Source organism: Balearica regulorum, chromosome 3 (genome assembly GCF_011004875.1).
Source record: "Balearica regulorum gibbericeps isolate bBalReg1 chromosome 3, bBalReg1.pri, whole genome shotgun sequence".
NCBI lineage: Eukaryota > Metazoa > Chordata > Aves > Gruiformes > Gruidae > Balearica > Balearica regulorum.
The window spans coordinates 102,824,388-102,840,204 of NC_046186.1; the positions used below are offsets into that span (position 1 = coordinate 102,824,388).

The window sequence follows — 15,817 nt, forward strand, 5'->3', positions numbered from 1 at the left end:
TTGTAAAAAAGGGAATAGGAATTGTCTACCTACTTAACAATGTTGGGGGGGAAAGTCACATGGAAGACTGAAAATGCTCTTAGAGTATTACTAACCAAAGCCATAAAACCCCATGAAGTATTTATTTGTAAATGTATATGACACAAGTATACGCAAGTATCTCAAACTTTGGAGTGCAGGACAGAGTTAAGAAGAGGAAAGGAAAGGGAGTCAGTGTAAAAATGCGAATGTTTCCATACAGTGAGCACGAGCATGCAAGTTCTAGTATTTCTGCAGTGTATGCAGAGATTTCCACGTAGCCGGTATGGGTACATATACTGCCTTTTTGTTTAATGATGATGTCCAAATCATTATTTATGCTAAAAGGGATATCTTATCTATGAATAAGTGCATATCTTTGCCTTGACACTGATGGGCAGGCCTGTATTTAAATGCTAGTCTCCTCGGCCCAAATGGCAATCCAAAGGGAAAGGGCATCTTAGCTGCTAGAAATTCAGTGAGGTACCTTTCATAAAGATTTCATCAGATAGCTCCTCGGGGCCTTGAGAAAATATCTTTTGATCTCTTAAAATCAATTTGACATTCAGTATCAAAACACATGTATGTCCTTTGAAAAAGGTAATCCCTGCAACTGAGCTGCATAGTCAGGGTGGATGTGAACCTACGGCAATACCGCCGAGAGTTGTGCGCCGTGTCCGGTGGCTGGAGACGAGGGCACAGCAGTCAGTTCACCTGGCTCCGGCCTCGTGGGATTCAGCAGCCAGGAGCTCAGCCTTTCCTCTGAGTCTATGCAGTCTTCGCAGTATCAAGTTTCTGTAATCCGTTTTTGTGTGATTAAGGGTGTGCGTGTTCACCAAGTTGTTAATCTCTCAGTATTGAACTGGTTCGTCAATTGCCCACATATCCAAACCTACAGCTGAGAGTAGTTTCTCATATCTCAAAATATATGATGTTATTTCAGTATAATTTTCACTGTTTGCTACCTGCTGAATGATGTCTTGTGTAATCTGAGGTATGTCAAAAACAGTGAGAAAACATTTACTGGTGTTTGAATTTACATTTTCTTGTTTGGAAAGAAAACATTTCAAACCTTCCCAAACCTTTCAATCCCACATGAGCTATTTGATATAAATGAATCATAAGTGGTGACACTCTTTTCCAGTCAATTTTGCAAGTAAAATCTAGTCTTAGAACTCTCAAAAGCACCTATAATCTCTCACATGAGAAATACTTAATTGCAGCCATCTAGTTTCAGTAGATGCCCTGCTTTTTCTAGGAATTTTCTGTGAAAATATATTCATTTGGAGGCTGTATTCTTCTAGCTGGGCTTTGAAAATGTGGATCTAAAAGAGCTTTCTGAAAGACTGAGATACTGGTTAACTAGAAAGCAAAGGGATCTTTTTCTCTACTTAAAACAGAAATCAGTTGTGGGTTGTTTGGTTTTTTCCTTCCTTTTTGTGAAGGCTTGAATGCAAAGCTAGTTTTGCTTCTCACTTGGAAAAAGTGTGTCTTCTCAGTTGTATGAGAATCTCTACCATTTCAAACTTTTCCATATTTGCAATATAATCTATTGTTGTCATGGGAGGGGAAACCAACTAGATATTGAAACTTCAAACATTTTTTTTTTGCTCAAAAGTAGTAATATATTTGTAGTTATCAAAGTTACTAATTCCTATTTAATAGCAAATCTATTTCAGATGAAAAAGTTAGACATTTTCATCCTCAAAGAAATATGTCAAAAATGGGGACATGAAAAAAAAAAAATCCTATAAAGTCCCCTGGGTTTGTTTTTTTTTCTTTCTATTTAGTATACCCTTGCTTCTCTCTAGCTAACCAAAGGGACTGAGGTTCTCTTTGAATCTTGGAGGCTTTAAAGGTTTTGGAGCTGAAACCACGGAATACGTTATTTTGTTGAATGGAGCAATTAGTTACAATCTATTTACAATGGCTTTTTATTCTTAATTCACTCAGAGGTTACTGGAAGCTACTTCTAAAGAGCATTTCTTGTCCACAGTTGCTTGTATTCTAAATATTCTAAACGTATTCTAAATGCACAAAGTCCTTTGGGCATTAAAGGCACGCTAAACATTTAGCAGGACATGAAAGGGATTTGGTGAAACTGGGGAGGCAAATCGCGCTCCTGGTTATGAAAGTGGGGGTGCATTGGGGAAGGACAGTCTGAAAATGGTACTGACATTATCTTGGGTGAAACCGATCCTATTCTGCAAGTTAAATTTTGTACTCTGTAGTGTTCACTGCAGGCAGTGTTGGTTAAAAGCTCTTTGAGGGAAACTTTCTGATAAATTTAGCAAGTTTAAATCAAGTGCTTAGTTTATTTCCAGGTTGAAAAGCAAGTGTAATGGTTTTAATGGGGACCCAACTGGTTCTAGGAGCTACCTACTTAGTAGCACCAGAGGAAGAGACTGAAGGTGTGAAGAACGACCGAGGTCCTGAGGCTGCCTGTAGGATTACGGGGTGTGCTGTCCCCGTGCCCTCTAGGTAAACGGTTGGAAGGAAGCGGGGGCAGAGCGTGTGGTGTGATGGGGCTGATTCCCCCAGGTTTCTCAGTGAGCAAGATGGTTGTAGATAGACTTTATGCCGGACTCTGGAGCAGAAGTGGGAACTCTGAAGCGACAACACTGTACCAGGGAGCTGCTGCAGCGGTGCCGGGCGTTCCTGCCCTGTGTACGGAGGAGAGCTGTGTGGTACACAGGGATATGTGGTGGTGTTCCTGTGGCTGTGCGCTCCTCTAAGCACAGTGCCCAAAACGAAGTTTTCCTTTGGTTTTACCTAGCAGCAGGATTCTTCTGATTTGTTTTTTTTTTTCCTTAAAGAAAGGAATAACACTTTTCTGAGAGAAAACCCTCAGGAATTACATCAACCATATAAAATATAAATACATTTTCCCTCCCATTGCATAAATGATGGATTAGCTTTTCACTGGAGAAACAGTGTAGGATGTAAGCACAACTTGTGTAACTCGTGAAGTAGGCTGTGGTGTACAGCAGCCGACTGTTATGAAACACGAGACTGCAGGAAATATGATTAATAGGTGATGGACACCCCTTGGTAGACCATTTCACTAAAGCACATGTCCTATCATGAGTGCACCATGGTTTGTATTTATGTGCACTGAGCAACTGGACAGAGAGAAACTACTGCCTGTTGGAGTATTATCTTATCCAGCAGTGTGTGAGATTTTGAAAAAGTATAATTAATAATACCAGACCTTTTTGTCCTTTAAGGAAGAAAAGCACTTGTCATTTTTCAAGAAGAAAAGCAACAATTTGTGAGGGTAGAAGTCAAATGATGTACTATCCTTTTCTCGAGCAAGACGTGACTCTGATTTAGGGAGGAGAATACATAGAGCTGAACGTGAACTTCGTGTCCTCAGACTGATTAGCAGCAGATGAGAAGTACGCCGCAGCAGCAATTGTCTCTGTAATAGCTGTGGGATGCACAGAGAATGCCAGTTTGCTTTATGAAGCTAACCAAGCAAAACTGCCTGCTTGGCATGTGCTTCGCTGGGCTGGTATTGTATGTCACCATTATGAGACACCACTTTTGTAGAGCAAGTGAATACAGCTCTTAAACAAAAAAAAAAGTGTGTGTGTGGGGAGAGAGCTATTTCCAAATCCCCCAGTACAAGTTTTATAAATCTGGTGTATCCAGACCCCTGATTCTGAAAGGCATTAAGACCCTGCAGGAATTACACCCCGGCAACTGTTCAAGCTCCTGTTGACGCATAAACAGGCAGGCCTACGAAAACCGAGTAGCTTAGATCTGTTTCTCCCTTCTTGGTCGGTGATGAGCTAATTTTATTTTAAAATTCAAGAGTCTTTTCTGCTTGGTGCATGAAGGGACAGAGTGAATTCAGCGGAGCTGAAGTTTCCTGAATTATAATAATCAGTAATGTTAGCCCTGGCTCTGGGTTAGGGAAGGATACGAGGTTGGATTAAAGGTGCCGTGACTTTTTCACTTGCCCGAGACAGACTTTTTTTTCATTATATTAGTGCAAGGAAAAATTACAAAGTTGGAGGACTTCACAACCTGTAGCTGATATTTCCTGTAATTTGGTCATTTTAGTTTAGTTTGGCAGGGTTTATTAGTCATGATTTGGGGAAAATTTTAATCCCAACTTTTAACTTTTTTTAATATAACTGAACTTTATCAACATTGCATTTATTGTTTGCACGATTCCTGTCTGGAAACTGGTATTAGGGCAAAATATCTAAGAGTCAAATATATTCTCAATGCGATTTCTTTCTATTTTAATGAAGTTGAGGGGCAGCTTTGCCTGTCTACTGAAAGGAAAAAGTATCTTTGACATCAGAGCTTTGGTGTAGTTTACCTACATGAGAGCAGAACCAAAAATTAAGGTAATAGTTTTCACAATGAAAACCTATATTTGTTAAAACAACGTGCTCAAAATAGATAAATAAAAATTCTGATAAATAGGTAAGCTATTCATTTAATGCGTTTTGCATTATGGAAGCTTACAGTCATCATCGTGCATAGATATTAAGCTATTTTAAAAAGAAAACTGACATTGCAAGATCTCAGAGCTGATAAAATTTGTCTGTCAGCTTTTTCACATGAAAATAGAAATTTTTTTAAAATAAGACACTGAGAAACAAATTACTTGCAAAAATATTTTGCTTTATATTTACAAGCTATTTTTTCCTACAAAAAAGGCAGCTTTCTTAAAAAGACTTTTGTTTATTTTTTCCATGGAAAATATGCCGGTTCCTGACAAAAGACTTTTTTTTTTTTTTTTTCCTTCCCCAGACAAGTCTCTTTCCTTCAAAGTGCACATTGCACTAAAAAGTGAAACAATGTCAAAAATGTTGGGGTATTACTACAGGTGCCCCACTGCTCCCCCAAAACATCGAGTGATCCTTTGGATGAGAAAAACCTTTGAATTACAACTGAGGACTGATGCTCATGAAACTTGTCCGTAGGGTTCTGCCTAGGTGACCTTGGCCACATCATTAAAATACCAATCCTGGAGATGCATCTTAGGATGTTTTGCAGATGCTGGGGCCCGTGCTCTTCGTATTCCAGTTACTCTGTTTTAAGTGGGCCAGCAGCAATGAGGGTGTCACAGACATATCAGGGTGCTCTTCTACACAAGCCAGTGAAGGCAAAATGATTTCCACTTTGGAATGGACAGGGCCCTGATCTGTAAACTGTTTCTCTAAGCTTTATTTGCAACAGTGAAAGAATAAAAGCCTTTAATAATGAAGACTCTAAGCAGTTTCACTTATGGTAGAAACGCCTGATTTGCTCATTCAAGTGTGAGGGTTTTTTTCCAGGCTGCTTCACTTTGAAACAGCATATCGGAAGGAAGATTGTATTTTGCTCACAAGTACTGCAGCCTGCCAATTGCAAGTCCAGTAATAGACATTTCCAGGGAGTAGAGGCTAAGGCATAGCTTGACCAATTGGTATTAACTACATGTAGTAGATGAGAAATGCTGACATTTATTTAAAAAAAAAAAAAAAAAATTCTTTGAGAGACTTTTCTTCTCCACAGTACACATGCAATATAACAGAAGTTGGTGAATTGTGCAGCAGTTTAATTTTAGCTTGGAGAGGACTATATGACCCACACTTTCATGTGATTTTTTTTGTTGTTGTGTTATATGGTTAACCTAGTAGGACCTGGTTTTTACTGTTCTGTTCCTGCAGTCCTTTTAAAATGTGTAATGCAATATATGTAACATCTTAAACATCTAAAGTTGTTTGTAATTTAGGCTTTGGAAACATCTCCCCACGCACACAAGGTGGAAAGATATTCTGTATCATCTATGCCTTATTGGGAATTCCTCTGTTTGGTTTTCTCTTGGCTGGTGTTGGAGATCAACTAGGGACAATCTTTGGAAAAGGAATTGCCAAAGTAGAAGATACCTTTGTTGTGAGTATGCTGGCTGCCTCGTTTGTTCTTCGTGCTGCTCGTTGTTCTGAAGTTAACAAATGAAATGAAAAGCCTGAAAAACATGAGGGTATAGCTCATCATTGTAACCAGATGTTTAGCAAAAGGTAGGAAAAACTTTGCGAAGTCTGGACGTGTTATTGAACACTTCAAATTGAGAATTGGATGAAGCCTGACATTTTCTACAATAATTGTGGTTGGGAAGAGGAACAAGATCCAAAACATTTTATTTTTGCTTTGCCCTTGTAATACTCCTAAGTTTGCTGTGATGTTTACCTTTAAAGGTTTTCATATAGATTGTGGTAGGAAATCAGTGACTCAGAGATGGAAGAGTGGAGCTGTAGGGATAAATGTGGAAATTATTGCTACTGCTTTGAGTTGAGTCACAGAAGACGTTTGATGTCTGAGTCTAAATTAGCAATTCTGAAAATCTACTCAGATGCCATCGTACCTGAGGAAATGCTTACAGTCTATAGGCACCTATATTTCCAGATTTACAGGTCTGTAGGTGACTAAAGCTTTGGGCATTCACAGAAGCAGAACAGCCTGAGTGGTACAGAGCCTCTTGCTGCTTCCCTTACACTGGACTCCTCTTCGTGGTCTCCTCACTGGGCTGCAAGACGTTCTGCAATTTAAGATATTTTCCACATCTTCTTCTGAACTGCTCAGCACAGCCTAGAGGTTCATGCCCTTCATTTTCTTTGGCTACCAATCTCTAATTGTGCATGCAAAGCGGCACAGCTTCAGTAGAGGAAGAGATCTGTCAAACAAACTAGAAGCTTGGGCAGATATTGATAAAGTTCAGCCATAGCCAGTCCTTAACAACCAAGTGCCTTGAATTCTAGTGGAGGAACTTAATTTACTTAACTTAGTCTCTGTCTCACACAGAGAAACATTATTAAGGTTGTATCTTACTAATGCAGTTATTAAAAATGTATTTACTGAGATTTTTGAAGCATAGAATAAATGGTAAAATGAATCTTAATAAAATTATTTAGGTGTTTTAGTAACCTTTAATAAAATGTTGTAAGTTTATTACCTAATGTTCAAAACAGCTATGAAATACCATTTGTCTTTTGATGTGTAGAATATGTCATATCCAGTGAATGCTTAGTAAGCAGCCTGACTTTGTAGCTGTTTACATCTTAGCACTGCAAGTGTTAGAAGGATTATTTTTCTGCAGCAAGCCCTAATCTTGCATGCAGGACATTCTTTTCTGTATAGAAAGGGTCTGCCGTGGCTTTATTTTTGAAGCCAAGCAAACTGGGGCTGTGCTGAGTAGTCTTACCTGCAATAGGTAAATACAAGCTTGAAAGCTTTTTAAGAGAAAGCAGGTATTTTTGACTGCGAAACATCAGTTCAAGTTCAGACAAGGTACTAGTGAATAGCATCCGTTTCAACTGAGATTTGTCTAAAAGAGGCAAGAATATTCCATAAGAACATTTTATTTTTATTCTTTCTGGTGTTTTATAACTGAATTTACTTTTTGCTTAAAAATACAAAAGATTTGAGACTAATTTGTGTGTGTCTTAGCCTGTTGTTCATAGGGGTAATGGCTTTCCTTTTTTCCTAATGGATGTATCCCTACAACAAGAATGCCCCGAGATAAAAAGCAGCATCTTGCCCCCTTTTGGCAATATCTGAATGAAAACACTGATCTGTTGCAGTCTGGAACACTGCCTTGTTCTATTTACTGGTTCTCCAAAAGAACTGGGAGACGCTGATGGGTCAGAGCAGGGAATTTCATGTTGCCATAACCCAAACTACTACTGTGATTTGGGTTACAAAAGCTGCTGACTGTAAAATCATAGCTTCTGTTGGCACTAAACTTAAATACAAGAAAACATGTATCATGAACAGTCTGATTTCATTTTTGGTCTGCTTTTGTGAAAGTTTTGCATTTTGTGCAGTCCCTTGCTTGCTTTAAGTTGAACCAACATGCTTTGGATGGATGGAAGATGGTACTGAGAGGAAAATGTCAAACTGGCAGGGCATGTCAAATGGGACTTTGCAGTGGTCTGTTCTAGCTTTCTTACTATGAAATTTCATTAATAGTTTACACAACAAAGGACTTTTTGTTTATTAAATCTACAGATTATCTCAGGATGGGGAGAACTAAAAGTTGGACAGAAATAGAATTCAAAATGATCTTGAAAATTTTGAGAAGCAGCCTGAATATATAGGACTCAATTCAAGAAGGACAAGTTCAAAGTCCTCTTTGAAGGAATAATAAAATATGAAATTACATGTCAGGAAACAGTTGTCTAGGTGCAATTGTGTAGAAATGTTCTGAGAACACCAGCAGCTTGTAAGATAACATGGGTTAATGTCATACTGCTGTGAAAACATATACATCATAATTAGAGGTATAAATAGGAGTGTAAATAAATAGATAAAGCATAAGAAAGGATCCTTCCATTCTATTTTGTGATTTTTTTTTTTTTACATATCTAGTTTTGAGTACAACACCTAATGAAATGTGAATTGGTTGGTGGAGCCAAGGGATAGCAATGAGAATGGATGGGTGAAGAAAGACTGAAAGAAATTATTTGGTCTAAAGAATATGTGACTGAAAGAAAACCCCTGTAAAAGTTTGCTGGAAAGAGCAAAGTGGCAATTTGTTTCTTTGCCTTGCATAAGATCTTAAATAGCAGACTTACTTAAACTGAAGGAGATGAGATGGAAGTTAAGCATTAGCAAAACTTTCTGATGACAAGAACATGACAAGCATGATCACGTATTGCCTGGCCAGTAATGTGTCAGCAGTGGCTTAGTTGGGTTGTTTCTGTCTTGAGGCAAACTTGGAAGAGGTGATCTGTCCCTTCCAGCTTTATTTCTGTGGTTCTGTTTAGCCAGTTACTTGATTAGAGAGAACTGTATTGTTAAAATTTGCCTTTTTTTAGTTGTTTGTGGATGCACAAAAGTAGGGACATCACTGGTGCAAGCACTACGTGAAGCTGACTCAAATATCTAGCCCCCATTCAGAACTTCAGCGTGATCAGCTGTTAATATTAATGAATTCTACACATGCCACTCATCTAGATCACAAACCTGGCTGCAATGAAGAGTCCAGCGCTGCTCTGTATTTCCTGCTAGCAAATATTTCCTAGGGTAGTCATGTTTGCTCTGAAAACCCTTTCAAAATAAACCCCTGCTTTGATTTCCTGTGTGTTTGAGAATTGTAACGCACTGTCCTCTTGAGCAACGTAGTGCTCACTGTGGGTGACAGGTGTTTATGTACAATGGTGCAGTTCTATTAACGATGGGTTTCCTCTCTTTCCCCTTCCCTTTCCAGAAATGGAATGTGAGTCAGACAAAGATTCGCATAATTTCAACAATAATATTCATACTGTTTGGCTGCGTGCTGTTTGTTGCTCTTCCTGCAGTTATATTCAAGCACATAGAAGGCTGGAGCACTCTAGATGCTATTTACTTTGTGGTTATCACTTTAACTACCATTGGATTTGGTGACTATGTTGCAGGTAAGACTTTCTCGTAACTCCTAATCTTATAATATTTTGCACAGTGATATATGTTCTGCATTTTGTATTGTTTTGGGACAGACACATCTCTGTTGTGGTGCCTCTCCCAACTTTACCCCTTATCATTCTTGTGTCTGTGCATGTGAGGGGGCCAGCCCCCATCCTGGATCATGTGGCAGGCTAGAGAGAGGAGGTGGGACAACAAAATGCATGGTCTCTGTCTCTTCATACTTCATTTTTTTTTCTCCTGCACTGTTAAAAGATGTTTTACTTAATTTTTATGTAGATTTTTTTGTTCTTACAGATTGAGTGAATTGCAAGAATTAATACAGTATTTTAGTCTGAATATTTTTTCAGGTGGAATCACTTGAAATGTCTCACATTTGTGAAGTTATATGACATAGGTTTTGTGTGCATCTCTTACTTTCAAAGTGTTGTTCCAGAGCTCTGTTTCTGCCATTGAGATGTCTCTGTTACTATTGGATCCTGCTTCTGTGCTTTCTTTTGTTTGCTGTGTATGCTTTGTGTGTGTGTTATAATGTAAGGAGAAGGTTTAGCACAACCCATAGATAACGTGTCCAACTTTTATGGTTCTATTAACTTGGATTGGATTGGTTGTAAATAACATTGTCAAACTGAGCTAAAAAACTCTTGGTCCAGTTCTCTGCATCAGATTTTATCTTGACAAGGTGTTAGAGGTGTTAGGCTGCTTCTCAGAGTAAGATTGAGTAAGCATATGTTGTCTGCATTGAAGTGTGTTGGTCTGAGTCAGGGATGTGTTGAGGTGAGGATTAGAAATTCAGAGCTTTCTGCTGAGTCCAAAATTTGCCTGATCTTACACTTCTTCTGATGCAGCACTATCCTCTTTCTCTTTCATGAGATGCCTCTCTCCTATCTCTGAACTCTAAGGCAGAGGTAGCTGAGAAAGGCACTCGAGAAGGACAGCGGAGCTGGGCTGCTGTCAGTGAGCTACCCTGCTGGAGGGAAGCCTTTCTAGTAGACATCCACATGGCATGGGCTCCTCCTGTGTCCCATCTGTAGCCACAGCTGTTGCAGGAGTCCAAGTGCATCAATGTAAGGGTCTCAGGTTGGGTAGCTCCTCCAAATGACTTGCCGGCCTGCCTAAGTTTGCCTTGATGGCAAGAATGTGACTGGTCTTGTCACTGCCAAAAGTGTCGGGTTTTTTTAGGTTGATGAAGTCTCACAGAGACATCTGAAGTGTCTAAACTATTTGTCGTATTCATAAATGATTTGGGTAAAATGGGGGAAATTTAGTTAGTGTTGAAGGCACTAAGTTATGCAAGCTGCTTAAAAAATGAAGGCCAAGTGAGAAGTTGCCAAAGATTCTTATATGGAACTGGGCTGTAAAATGGCGAATGAAATTTATTAGGACTTTTATGTAGGTTTTTTGTGATGTTTCTCTATTTCTTTTGAATGTGTCTCACTGATTTCTCCCTTTTCCTTTCCCATATTGTTTTTTTTTATTTCCATTTTGTCTTCAGAAATTTGTGATTCTGGTCAGATTTTAACTAGAACTAAGTAAAATATGCTGTTTCCAAGCCAAGAGTCTGGGTGTTTTAGACTTTCATTCTTGAGGGATACATGTACATCAGGGAATAAAAAGAATAGTATATAATGGCCTGGTTATATTTACTGTAAAGCATTATGTGAAATGGCCCACTTGGCTCTAACTAGAACACTGAGTACATTCATCATTGCTCTCATTATAAATTTCCATGAATTCTTCTATTTGTAGACCACTTGATATCATAATTTGTTCCTACATCATGTCTGTTTTTTTAATTTTACCAGGAAACACTTTCCTTTTCTACAGAATGTCCTTGAATTACATTGTTCTATAGCTTATGGTCTTTTATGGTTCACTTCATATATATTTTTTTATTTTAAAGTTCCACTGTAAATGCATGATGTAAAAATGTCATGAATGTTTTCTATTTTCCTTTAGAGTAACATCCACAACACTTGCATTTGTACGGTAACATGTTATTGACTTAAAGTTTCACTGCGTGAGAATTGTACTTCCAGAGATGATGCTCAAGAGAACAGGGTTAGATGACTATCTATCTCCATCATAACTGGGAGGTTAACATTGCCATTGAACTATATTTTGTCACAGATAAAATATTTTCAGTTGACAATATGATCATCTTCGTGTGGACTAACATACTCAGTTTATGGCAGATGACTTGTAGGATTTTTCAGAAAGATCCATTTGTTTTCTTGTCATTCCAGTACATAATTGTCTAGTTAAATACAAATTCTGAAAAATAGGTAAGGTATTAATTGACTGTGGTTTGCATTGTGGAAGCTTACGGTCTTCAGTGTGCATAAAACCCAAGCTATTTGAAGAAAACTGACATTGCAACTTCTCAATAGAGCTGATAAAATTTGTCTTAAGGGCTAGGCTTCTCTATTAATTTTGAGGAAGTATGTAGAATCTTTTGCATGCTAATGAATTAGTAAATTGTCTTTATGATTTTTCTGGTTTGCATGTTTTTCTTTTAGGTAAGTCATAATGACCACACAGACACTAAGGGCCATTGATATTTTTGTGTTAGGCTTCATCTAGAACACTTGCTCCTTGAAGTCTTGGAAAGCTGAGTCACATAAACAGGGGCAAAACAAGCATGTAGAGTTAAGGCATGTAATGTTGTACAAGGCTGTAGGGGAGATTGTTATGATAGAATGACTATGAGTATTGCATCTGAAATTGTGGCTCTAGAACATGATGTTCTCCATTCTGATTTGTCATGGTGAGGCAGGCAGCAGGCAGAATGACACTTCAGTCTACTTAGTGCCTAGATGGCAATGCATTTGGAAAAAAAGCTCAAGCTGGCATTAATTTCTTTTTTTTTTTTTTTCCTGGCCAGAAAGGCATGTTTCTTAAATAATACTGAGACTGAAAATTACCTTCTTCCATTCAGAATTACAGTCTGATCTAAAGCAGAATGGTGAGCAGTGATACTCTAATTTACAATTATAGTGAAATGAAGTCTTTTAGCAATACAAATAAAATTGGCAATTCTTGTAGCATAATGGAGGGCCATGGGATATTTCATGATTATGTGTCAGTTTTGGCTCATAAAGCTCCCTCAAAAATTCAAATCCAAAATTCCTAAATATTTGAAAAGTTCCAAATATTCTGGTAACTTTTTTTTTTGGGGGGGGAACTGTCATCCCAGAAGAAAAAACCCGTAAGTTTGCAAGCCCTACATACATATGTCGTGGCTGTGATAACAGGTGTATAGGGATTAAAAGAAACATTTCTTAGAATATCTGTCACTTTTCACTAACATGGAACTTGCTGCTTTCTGGCACAGCCGCAGGTAAGAGCTGAAGAGAAACCTTGAAGAACTCTTAGTAGGTGAAGGAGAGAGTGTTCCTGAATAGCTGTGCCAAGAAGGTGCCGCCAGAAGAACTTGGGATTCAGGAACATAATGGTGTTAAAGGCTGTAGTGCAGATTGTCATATTAGAAATTCTTGTAGAGTTCTCCAGAATTTTTCTACAAGTTTCTTCTCACTTGTACTGGAGACCAAGTACTCTGTTCCCAGAAACTACAATGACAAAACATCCCATTTGCACTCAGAATCTAGGTTGCTGTTTGGAGCCCAAGGAAATTTCAGCTGCAATTTCCACCAGCAAGAGAAGCCTTAAGGCAAACATAAGACTGATCGCTCAAGGTGCATGCGAGGAGTAGTGCATGTTCAAGAAAATATATGAATGGTAATTCCAAAAAACAAACTTAATGTTGCTCTCTTATGAAATGGTTTGATTTTTCTAGTTTTTGGAGGGGTTGAATTTTTTTTAATTTTTTGTAGGGAAATAAATGTTTTTTTATAACTGAAGCAAGTTTATTGTTGTAGCTTTTCACAAAAAAAGAGACTGTACTACAGCCTGCACTGTCTCATGAAAATTAGGGCATTGTCAAACATCCCCTTTCATATTTTCAAGAGAAATCATAGACTTTAATATGACAGAAGAAAATCCAGCCAATAATACGAATATTCTGTGAAAGAGATAAGAAAAAGATCTTTTAATGCCAAATGTGTCATTTTTTTAGTATGATGAAAGATATTGGGTACTAAAGTTAGCACTGAGGTACATGTGTGTATATATATGTCTAACATGGCAGTGTTCATATGTGCAGATAAATCCTGCAACTGCAATGCAGATTGGAAGGTATAGTCAAATATTTCTAAGGGAGTTAATCTAAAAGGTTTCAAATCTAAATTAGATGAGATGCCCAAAACTTGACTGAATTAAGTAGAGGTCAGAAATATAAATAGCACATCAGTAGTCTGTTTTACAGCGTGGCATAATGATGATATAAGTTTACACTGTGATCAGTCCAATTCAACAGATCGGAGTTTTGCATGTCTCACTTTAAAAATGTATTCTAACTCTCTTGGTTTCTTTGTTTGGGTTTTGTTGGGTTTTTTTCCTTGTTTGAGCTCTGATATTTATTTTTTTTTTTTTTAGCTTATTGCTGCTTTACTGTTTTGGTCTGCAATCAAATTTGCTGTGTTGCTACTGTAATACAGATATCCGGGTCTGCACTGTATTGCTTGGCCTGAGATCCAGTCTGTGAAGTACTGAGATATTTTAGTCTCCTTTAATGTCACTGAACTGGAACGCTTCACCTGGTGTCAGAGCAGCCAAGTTGATCTGCTCTCACTATGTGATATTACTTACCCAGCAGAAAGACCTCTACAGAAAGAAATTGCCATCGTGCCGAGCAAGAGGTGCATGTCGAGCATCCCGTAAGAGAGCTGTGTGCTCTCCTGCAGGCGTTGTGCCTTTTCTTGGCATTTGGAAGTGCTCTTTGCCACCTCAGGACTTCACGTCCATAAGAGGGGCTGTCTGGTGTGAACCATGCAGCCTGCTTTAAGCTTAAGTCAGCATGCCGTGTCTCACTTGATTTCTGTATAGGACAGCGTGTAAGGAGTGTTTTATAGCTGTGCTTTGTATTCTGAAGTAGCTCTCCATTTTCCACTGAGTGGCATCAAGTAACTCATATAGCCTACTTACATTCTCTCTCACAGACAGTGCGATGTTATCTTGTCCCAAGCATGCCGCTTTTCTGCGTCTCTGCATCACCTAGCCTTTCTCCGTCCCTTTTTGCAGTCCTCGGAGGTAATTCCTTTCCAGCTGCAGGGCTGAACCTCCATATTTCTTTGGAGTGGGACAAATGATGTTTCTGGATAAGCCTCTTGGTCAGGTCTGTCACAGTAGGGGTGATGGACAGCTACGCATTGTACTGCAATTAAAACTGTGTTTGGATTTAATCACATTTCTATACTCAGAATAATTTGTGCTGCTGATAAAAAAAAAAAAAAAGACATCTTCTGGTTTGAAGGGCTAGTTGTTGAATAACCCAGAAATCCGTGCTGGTATGAAATTAAGATACTCAACACCAACAGAACTTTCTATGCTCTGCTTCTACTTTTGAAGCAAAAATGGAAACAAAACCAGACAACTTTACAGAAATGATTTCATGTTTCTATTTTGAGTCAGTTAGCTGTAAAAAGAATGGGGGAAAGAGCGGCAACAATAAAGAAAATTATTTACTTAAAATGTACTTGGTTTATGTAATTAAGTAAAAAATACATATGTTTGAAAGCCTGATCCCTTATCTGAGGACCAAATCTGGCCTAATGCACCCCTGAAACCTTCTCTAATGCCATCCTTCACTAAAACACAGAGATTTTCACCTCAGTAAGGAATATGTGTTTGGGCCATAAAACAACCTATGCCTTCCAAAGTGTTGAAAATCCCAAATGATTTAAAAGTTGTTTGGCAGATGTAAGAATGGTGGCAGCAGCAATACAATAGTCTGAAGATGGATGGAAAAACTCTTGATTTCTCACAGACTTTAATGGACTTCAGATCAAATCTTTACCACCAAACATCTTGGCAATAAACTATGGCTGCTCTTGGTAAAAGATTATGGCAGTGAGATTTCTAGTTAAAGAGTAAGTACACTCCAGCTGAGGAGATATTTCTTCTTTATTGTGGTTGTAACCTATTTCAGGTAGAGGCCAAAGTTGGAAAAAAGTTTGTCCCTTGGGCCACAAAATTGGTTTTGCCAAGCAAACAACAAAATTCAGCTTCTGCCTTCTCAGCATTTTGCTTCTTAAGGGGCTAAATAAAATGATCTGCTTTGCAAAAGATGATAGCATTATTAAGTTTATGCTATGAAGTTATGCTATGAAAAATCCATGCAAATGTATCATGCTGGTATACTTTTTACAATGTTACTAGTAAAATCATTAGATGAATTATCTTGTATACTTCAGTACAAATATATTTATCTATGCGTACTCATATCCAAATACATTCATACCCATTTATGTGAATTGTAAATCAGTAGTAAATGAAT

At 38.2% G+C, this 15,817-nt stretch overlaps 1 protein-coding gene across 1 annotated transcript in view; it reads left to right on the forward strand.

The window, feature by feature from the left end:
• KCNK2 (potassium two pore domain channel subfamily K member 2) overlaps positions 1-15,817 on the forward strand; it is a 77,848-nt gene that overhangs the window by 43,001 nt on the left and 19,030 nt on the right. Inside the window, exons 4-5 of the mRNA XM_075749250.1 lie at positions 5,756-5,916; positions 9,230-9,416. Coding sequence (XP_075605365.1) covers positions 5,756-5,916; positions 9,230-9,416 — 348 coding nt within the window. The remainder of the gene's footprint in view (positions 1-5,755; positions 5,917-9,229; positions 9,417-15,817) is intronic.